At 44.6% G+C, this 9957-nt stretch overlaps 1 protein-coding gene across 1 annotated transcript in view; it reads right to left on the reverse strand.

The window, feature by feature from the left end:
* Positions 1 to 9535, reverse strand: part of LVRN (laeverin) — a 51281-nt gene extending 41746 nt beyond the window's left edge. The window contains exon 1 of the mRNA XM_081133762.1: positions 8666 to 9535. Coding sequence (XP_080989888.1) covers positions 8666 to 9354 — 689 coding nt within the window. The 5' untranslated portion in view covers positions 9355 to 9535. The remainder of the gene's footprint in view (positions 1 to 8665) is intronic.
* Between the last annotated feature and the right edge of the window lie 422 nt (positions 9536 to 9957).

Raw genomic sequence — 9957 nt, forward strand, 5'->3', positions numbered from 1 at the left:
ACCCAAACTTGGAGAAATGAGGGTAGAGGGGGAAGGAGGGAGATTTAATAGTAAATTAAGTTCAAAGTTTTAAGTATCACACAGGACTGGATTTTCTAATTTCTGCATCTGGACAGTGTTTGGGACTTAGTGACAGATCATCTGCCACCTAAGAATGACCAGGAAATTTTAGGCTATTAGAATATTCATGCACAAGCAAGAAAGATGACCCCAGAGACTAAGTTGTGAAAAGACAGTGGAAGAAGCACAGCAGCATTTTTACTGAACCATGAGGTATGCTTTTTCAGTATGCTGGTTACACTGGTTTTCAAAAGATACAGGATCTAAATCTTTGATGAGCAAAACCATGACCCAGAGAAAGCTGCTCATCCACATGAAATGTGTGGGTTTAACATAGGATAATGAAATGACCTCTTTTCTCTGTGACACCAATGACACTATGTGCCTGGCACTTGAGTTCATTAACCTTGTTTTGAGACTTCTCAATTCTTTCCTAATATTACTCAGATTTCTCTCTTGTGTGTCATACCCTGAAGGCTGTGCCAGATTTCCCAGATAAAACAATGGCTGGAAGGAAGTTCCAATTCTCGGTACTCTCTTTCTACACCTACACAAATTGATTGATTTTTATCATGCTGTTCTCACTTTAATTTGTCCCAAACAAAAATCCCAGTTTTCTCCAGCCATTTCACACCAGTAAGCTGCTCCTGCTCCTTTGCTCCTGATGGGGAAAACTTTGAGGTGTGGTTCACACTCTCTCCAGAACACTTCTCCATGGGACTTTGATCTCACATCCTGACTTGGCCTCCTCATCCCAGTCATACTGCCCCATTTGCCCGTTGGTTTTTCCTGGGAACACTTCCTAAGAAATTACTGTCACAAGGAAATTTGTCTCAGGGTCACACCCTGTCAGAAGGAGAGTGAAAAGTAAAGACACTTGTTTTGTCCATTTGTCTTTCTCTCTCTCTTCCCAGCCTTCCTTCCCACTCTCCCTTACTATATAGCAACTGCTCTTATAAAAAACTGAGGGGAACAAAGGCTGATTCAATATTCAAAAATCAATTAATACACCTGGAGCAGGGAGTAGGTGGGGGGTGGAAGGGGTTAATGGGGGGAAAAGGGGACATCTGTAATATTTTCAACAATAAAGATAAATTTTTAAGAAACTCAAATAATAGACAAAAGAAGAAAAACCACATGATCATATATCAACTGATACAGAAAAAATGTTTGACAAAACCAATACCCATTCATCATGGTAAAAAAAAAAACAAACCCTCTCAAATAATATAGAGAGACGCTTCCTCAACTTGATAAAGAATATATACAAGAAAACTTACACTTAACATCATACTTGTCAGTGAGAGGCTAAAATCTTTCCCTCTAAGATTAGGAAAAAGGTAAGAATGTCCAATCTTATACTGTTACACACAGTGCTGGAAGTTTTAGCCAGCACAATAAGGCAATAAAATAAAATAAATGGCACAGAAATTGGAATAGAAGAAAAAAACCTCTCCATTTGCAGATGACATGATGATCTACATAGAAAATCCCAAGGAACACACACACACACACACACACACACACACACACACAAAAAAAACCCTACTCAATTTAGTAAGTGAGATCAGCCAGTCATAGGATACAAGATACACATATAAAACTCAGTATTTCTATTAGTGGCAACAAACACATGAAATCTAAAACTAAAAATACAATACCATTTACAATTGCTCAAATAAAATGAAATACATGAAAATCTAACAAAACAGATACAGGGTAGTATGCTGAAAACGATAAAATGCTGATGAAATAAATCAAAGATCTAAATAAATGGACAGACATTCTGTGTTCATGGATTGAAAAATTCAACATAATAAAGAAAGGCAGAAAAAGAGTGGACAAAACAGGAACAAAGAACATGGGCAACAAATAGAAAACAAGAGTGAATATGGTAGATATTGATTCAACTATATCAATACCAATATCACAAATGAAAGCAGGGACATCACCACAGATCCTACAGACATTAAAAGGATAATAAGAAATACTATGTAATACTCTGTGCCCACAAATCTGATAACCTAGATGAAAGAGACCAAATCCTTGAAAGACATAAGCTGCCAAAACTTCCACAAGAAAAAATAGACAATCTGAATAGACTTATATTTATTAAAGAAATCAAGTGACTAATTAATAATTAAAATCTTCCAAAACAAAAAGCACCAGGCCCAGATGGGTTTACTGGTGAATTCTACCAAACATTTAAGGAAGAAGTAATACCAATTCTCTACAATTTCAGAGGATAGAAGCAGAAGGAATGCTCTTTTACTTATTCTATGAAGCCAGTATTACCTTAATACCAAAATCAGACAAAGACATTATAAGAAAATAAAACTATAGATGAATATCTCTCATGAACAGAGATGTAAAAACCTCAACAAAATATTAAATATTAACAAATTTAATTTGACAATGTATAAAAAGAATTATACACCACAGTCAAGTGGGATTTATCCCAAGTATGTAAGACTGGTTCATTATGCTAAGTGAGCTAAGCCAGTCAGAGAAAGACAAATACCATATGATCTCACTTATATGTGGAATCTAATGAACAAAATAAACTGATGAACAAAATAGAAAGAGGCATGGATACATGGAACAGACAGACAGCTGTCACAGTGGAGGGGGTAGAGAGGACTGGATGAAAGAAGGTGAAGGGATTAGCCAAAGTATATATATGCATAATCCATAGACACAGATAACAGTGTGGTCATGGCCTGAGGGAAGAGGGATTGGGAACTGGGTAGAGGTGGGGAAAGGAAGGGAAAATGGGGACATCTGTAATAGTGTCAACAACAAAAATAAAGTTAAAAAAAAGAAAATCAATTAATGTAATCCATCACATGAGACTAAATAAGAAAAACCTTATGATCATATCAATAGATAGAGTAAAAGCTTTTGCCAAAATCCAACAACCATTCATAATAAAAACTCTCAGTAAAATAGGAAGAGACAAAAGAAAAGATAAATAAATTAACGGAACAGAATAAAGAGCCCAGAAATGGACCCATATAAATATAGTCAATAGATCTTTGACAAAGGAGCAAAGGCAATACAATGGAGTAGATATAGTCTCTTCAACAAATGTTGCTGGAACTACTGGACACCCACATACAAAAAATAAAAATAAAAAATGAATCTAGACACAAACCTTACCCCCTTAACAAAAATTAATTCATAATGGGACATAGACATAAATGTAAGATGCAAAACTATAAAACTCCTACAAGATAACAGAAAAAGAAAACCTAAATAACCTTGGGTGTGGTGATGTCTTTTTGGATACTACACTAAAGATAAGATCCATGAAATAAATACATGAGAAGCTGGACTTCATTAAAATTAAAACTTCTGCTCTGCAAAAGACAACATAAGAGAATGAGAAGACAGTCATAGACTGGGAGAAAATCTTTGCAAAACACACATCTTATAAAGGACTGCTGTTCAAAATATACAAAGAATTCTTAAAATGCAACAATAGGGAAACAAACAACTCAATTCAAAAAATGGGTCAAAGATCTGAACAGACACCTCATCAAAGAAACTATACAGATGGCAAACAAGCACATAAAAAGATGTTCCACATTCTATGTCATCAAGGAAATGGAAATGAAAACAACAATGAGATACCACTACACAATTATTAGAATGGCCGAAATCTGGAACACTTAAACCAAATGCTGGTGAGGATGTGGAGCACCAGGAACTCTCTCATTCACTGCTGGTGGGAATGTAAAGGGGTACAGCCACTTTGGAAGACAGTTCAGTGGTTACAGTTACAAAACTAAGCATACTTTTACCGTACAATCCAGTAATTATGTTCCTTGGTATTTATCTAAAGGAATTGAAAATGTATGTCCATACAAAAACTTGCATACAGAGTTGATAGCAGCTTTCTCATAATTGCCAAAAATTGGAAGCAACCAAAATGTCCTTTAGTAGGTGAATGAATAAGCAAACTGTGGAATATCATTCAGTGCTAAAAAGAAATGAGCTATCAAGCCATGAAAAGAGAAATCTTAATTGTATATCACCAAAAGAAAGAAGTCAATCTGAAAAGGCTATATATATATATATATATATATATTTACACACACAATATATGATGATAAAAGGCTATATAATATATAGCCATTATATAGATATAATGAATTTCAACTATATGACATTCTGGAGAAGGCAAAACTATGGAGACAATAAAAAGATCAGTGGTTGGGGGGGTGATAAATAGGCAGATAACAGGATTTTTAGGGAAGTGAATATATTCGGTATAATTTTATAATGATGGATATATGTCATTATACATTAGTTCAAACTTACAGAATGTACAACACCAACAAGGAACCCTAAGGTAAACTATGGACTTTGGGTGGTTATGATGTGTCGATATACGTTCATCTTTGGTAAAAGAAAAAAAAGACCATTCTGGTGAGTGATATTGATAGTGGGGGAAGCCACGCATGAGTGGGGGCAGGAGCTATATGGAGCTATATGAGAAATCTCTGTATTTCCCTCTCAATTTTGTTGTAAACCTAAAACTGCTCTAAAAAAAAAAATAGTCATAAGAAAAGAATTCTTAGACATGACACTAAACGCATGACCTATAAAAAATTGATAAACTGGACTTCATTAAAATTTAAAACTTTGGTCTCTGAAACACATTATTAACAGAATGAAAAGATGAGATGCAGGCTGGGAGGACCTGTTTGTGAACCATATATCTCTCAATAGACTCAGATATAAAATATATTAGAAACTCACGGAACTCAACAGTAGAAAAAGCAAACAGTTCAATGAGAAAATGGGCAAAAGAGATAAAAAGCCATTTCATTGAAGGTGATATATAGATGGCAAATAAGCATGAAAAGATGTTCCACATCATTGGCCATTAGATAAATGTAAATTAAAATTACAATGCGCTATCACTATACACCTATCAGGACAACTAAAATAAAAAAACAAAAAAACAGTGACAATACCTAATGGTGGCCAAGATGCAAAGAAACTGTCATTCATACATTGCTGGTGGGACTGTAAAATAGTCCAGACACTCTGGGAAACAGTTTGGCAGTTTCTTAAAAACTGAACATGCAACTACCATATGACCCAGCAATTGCACTCCTGGTCCTTTATTCCAGAAAAATAAATACTCACAATCACACAAAAATTTATGCACAATTGCTCATAGATGCTTTATTTATACCTGTAATAGCCAAAAACTGGAAACCAAAATGTCCCTCATTAAACAACTCCCCACTCCCCCAGCCCTTAGCAAGCACAATTCTACTTTCCGTCTCTATAAACTTGAGTACTCTGGGTACCTTATATAATGTCCTCAAGGTTACCCATGTTGTAGAGTATTTCAGAATTTCCTTCCTTTTAAAGGCTGAATACTACATTCCATTGTATGTACACACATTTTGTTTACCCATTTATTCATCAATGGGCACTTGGGTTGCTTCCACCTTGTGGTTATGGTGAATAATATTACTATCAACATGAGTGTACTGACCTGGAATTTTTGATGGTGTGCCCCAGGAATCTGCATGTTTAATTAGTTCCTCTGATGGTTCTGACGCACATTAAACGTTTGTGAAGCACTACTCTAATGCAGGATTTCCCAAAGTGTACATGGAAAAAGATTTCGGTAGCCCTCAGATACACTACAAAATAGATTTGACTCACACATGAGAAAGTCGGTTCTTTTCCAATTTTATGAATCATCTTGACTGAGTCAAGACAAAGCCTTGGTTCTAATTCTAATTTTCCTTTTTAACAAAGAGAGAGCAGCCCTCAGATTCAGATCCTTCAGATGCTTCAGTAGGCAATAATAATAGGTAAAACTTATTAGCATTGCTTTTATTGTGTTAGCCTGTGCCATTACAGTCTATAAATTACTAATGGTTTTCCATTTATGACAGTGGTATAGAGTTGCTTTTCAATAGTCTTTTTAATATTTTTGTTTAAATCAAGTAACTTTTTTTTAGCAAATAATATGGCTGGAGATATGTAAATATGACATTACCTGAAATAGTGATATGCCAGTGAGTAAAGTTTGGGAAATACTGCTTTGAGGGACATTAACATTTTTATCTTGCTTTCAACTTTCTGCACATGGAAGGAGGGAACCAGGCACTGACACATAGAAGCACCTGTCCAAGGCATCCAGGAGGTGGTTCTTATATGGAAGAAATGTGATGGCACCTGCCAAGTGGAGATAGGCCAAGAACAGGTGGGAAGCATCCCCAGAAACCCCTGAAGGTAGAAAATCATAACCTAAACATTAGAAGTAGGAGTCAGTGATGCTCTTTGAAAATCATTTTCTGGAATGATTTTCTTTCTCTTTTCCTCTAGTGTTGAGTAAAATTATTTAAAAACATTAGCCTGTCCAGGCTGTGGTAAAAGGTCACCAAAGTAGAGGTAAACATATTCTGACTGCTGCAGCTAAAATTATAGATACCCTAAGAACGATGTGAGATCAGTAGGCAGTTTTTTCCCATATGGAAATCTTAAACTCATCTTTACCAGGAATGTGGCAGGTTCCATGTTTAGATAACAGGAGGATGCTCCTAACAATAATGCGCAGAGGTCATGATAGCAGCTACCACTGCGCAGGCTGTGAGTCAGTCACTGTCTCCCCCTTTCTCATTTAATTCTCACAACACTCTCACTCTGTGTAAACTCAGAGAGGTAGAGACACTGGCTTAAGTCACATGGCTCAGGTTCAAACTCCGCCTGTTGGATTTCCAAAATCTGCCTCACCACAAGTCATCCCTTTGTCTTTGTGGCCTTGGTTCTTTGTGACCTTGGCTTCAAGCCCAACTGCAGGTTTCTTTTCCTTGTGGCTTCAGAAGCAAAGACCCCGAAGAACAACTCTGAGGCAACGGCTCGTTTAAGATGCCACAGATCTGGAGCTCCACCTTGGTCCGTGAACATCTGTAAAACTTTATTAAGATTTCTGCCTGTTTGAATTTTAATGTTTTCAGAATATGGTTTCTAGTTACCACTGGAGTTGGCAGCACAATAGAAAAGGGGACTTTCCTTTCCCTTGTTTGCTAGAGCAGTTCATCTGGGCTGCAGCCCCCGTTGAGACTTCCCCTTAGGGAAGAAGAAAGAGATGGGTGAACAGATGATATACTTACTGACAGCAGGAAACACTGTCAGATACGTGTGCACAGAGTGGACATTCTTTCCCTCTGAAAAATCTTGCACCCTGAGCTAACACAGTTATTTCAAAAGGTTCCCCAGTGCTCATATCCCAGACACACATTGTCCTAATCTGAAGCCTTTCAAAAACTATTTTTCAAGCATTGATGCCTTTTTTTAAAAAAGAGAAACACCAGGCATACTGTCCTTAAAAAACAAAAGTTACAGATTACACATCTACTAAGGCAGCTTATTAAACTTATTTTAAAACCCCTGAAGTTTTGAAAATAGCGCAGGAGATGATTTAAGGGGGTAATTTAGTGGGTTTCTTTCCCATGGAGAACATCTGAGAACATTTTCTCTAATAATAAAGGGTAACGTACATGCAGTTGTGTAAACCGCAAATGCTCCACCAGTGCGCGAGTGAAGGAGGTCTCCAGTTTTGGGGGGGGGGGGGACTTGTTTGGTATCTTCCACCTAAACCATTTACACCCCCCCCCCCATGCTCGCCGGAGGTCAGGTCCTGCGGCCGCAGGCCGTCGCAAGAGGCCGTTCTCGATCCAGAGACATTCCGTGTGGGAGGCGTTATCTCAAATGAGTGTAAGGCGCACCCACGGACGCTCCGCGAGCCTGCGGGCTCCGAGGGGCGGGCAGCCGCCGCTTTTCTCTATGTACTTTCCCCAGCAGAGGGACCCCGAAAGCGCAGCGCGGGACGGGGTAGGGGTGCTCACCCGCACACCCCGAGGCGGGCCCCAGGCAGGGGCGGGCGGGGGTGGATTACGGGGCACTGGAGGGTTTGGAGATCCTCAGCAGATAGAAAAAAAAACGAGAACAGACAGCCCCGACGTGAGCCCGCCCGCCGCAGGAGCAGCGGTTACCCCGCGCGGAGGAAAAGGGGCGGGGCGCCGAGCTCGGGGCGCCGGGAGGGAGCCGCGCGGAGGCCGAGGGTGTGGCAGCCTCTCCGCAGCTCCGACTGTACGCCCGCAAATCACCCCGGGGTCTCACTAAAACGCAAATTCTGAGCCCTTAGGTCAAGGGTGGGCGGGCGAGTCGGCGTCTGGAACCGGCCCCCACGTGTGGCAGCTGCAGCCGGTGCGCGGACCAAACCCTGAGAACCAAGGGGTTTGCTCGCTGCGGCGCAGAGTGCGGGTCGGAGGGAAGGGGGGCCTTCTGAAGTGAACGATAAACCTCTGAGGGTGGCAGAGGCCTCAAAAGGGGCGAGAGGAACAAATGGGATGGGCGGGGATGGGGGTGCAAGCCGGCCACGGTCTGGGGGGCTTTGTCCCGAGCAGGGTCCCCGGGAGGGAGGGGGCGCCCCCCCGCTGGGTCCGGAGGGAAAGGGCGCTGGGAACGGGCCAGGGGCGTTGGGGAAGGGCGGAGACGCGCGCCGGGACCCGGGAAGGCAGCTGGACGGCCGGACGCGGGGCCGAGGGGGCCCGGGCCGCCCCGCCCTTACCTGCGCTCGCCCCGGTCGGTGTAGACGTTGGTGAAGAGGCCCTCCCGGGTGCTCTGGGACGCGCGGCCCGAGAAGCTGAGCCGCAGCTCGTACAGGCTCCCGGGCCGCAGGGCCTCGCGGAGCTCCAGCACCATGTACTGCATGTCCGGCGCGAACCACACGTCGTCCACGGGCACGCGGCCCGGGGTGGCGTTCTCAGCGCGCGCGGACAGCGGACCCCGCACCTCCGCGCCGTCACAGTCCAGCAAGAAGCTGTGCAGCAGCAGCCGCGGGGTGGCCGCGGCGCAGCGCACGGTGATGGTGACGCGGCCGGTGAAGCGCGGCGCGGGAGGCGAGAGCTCGTCGGGCCGCAGCCGGGGCCACAGCTCCAGCTCGTAGTGCAGCGGCACGAGCCAGGGCGGCAGGCGCAGCTGGTCCCAGGGTCCCGGGGGCTGCCCCTTGTCCGGGGTGGCCGCAGCCGTCGGCTCGCGGGTGGGGTCGGTCATCCGAGCGGACGGAGACCCGCCCGGCCGCGACGGCCCGGCGCCGGGGACCCCGCAGTCGTGAAGCTCCGACGGCGCGGCGGGCGCGCAGTGGCCGTAGAGCGCGGCGAGCACGGCCAGCGCCAGCAGGAGCGCGGCCGCCAGCGCGGCCAGCAGCAGGGCTACCGCGCGGCTCACGTAGAAGCCGGAGCTGGAAGGGGGTCCCATCGCGGAGACCTCTGGCCGGGACGAGCTGAGGACCCGGAGGCGGCGGCCACGGCTTAGACCCGCGGGCCGGGTTCTCGGGAGTGGGGCCCTCTCCCTGGCCCCGTCCCTCCTCCCCCCGAGGAACTGGGAGACGGGAGAGCGCGATTGGGACCACGGCTTCCCCCTCCCACCTAATCAAATCCAGGTCCCTGCCTACCCACCCCCTCCCGCCGGAGCCCGGGGAAGAGGCGGACCCGGTGCGCCCAGGAGCGCGCCCCATCGGGTCCGCCGGGGAAGACCTTGCGGAAGAGGCTTCCGGAGTCGGCGCGAGTGGGGGACAGGAGGAATAAACTCGAATGTGCACCCCTCCGGCGGGGATATTTGGATTCATGGGCTTTGCTGGGTGTGCCACGGAGCCGTTCAGGTGCTGTCGGGGAAGGGGCAGGGCCGGCGCACCTTCAGCGCCTTGACTGCGGTGCGGCGCGGCGGGCAGCGCGCACGCCGCCACCGCCTGGTATTCGCGCGCCAGGGGCTGGGGGAGGCCTGCGGGCCGGGACTTTGGGGTGCTTTCTGAAATGACCCTGCGAGGGACAGCTGCGCTGTGAGAACTGACTTCAGGAGCCA

This window comes from Miniopterus schreibersii (assembly GCF_964146895.1).
Source record: "Miniopterus schreibersii genome assembly, chromosome: 3".
Lineage (NCBI taxonomy): Eukaryota > Metazoa > Chordata > Mammalia > Chiroptera > Miniopteridae > Miniopterus > Miniopterus schreibersii.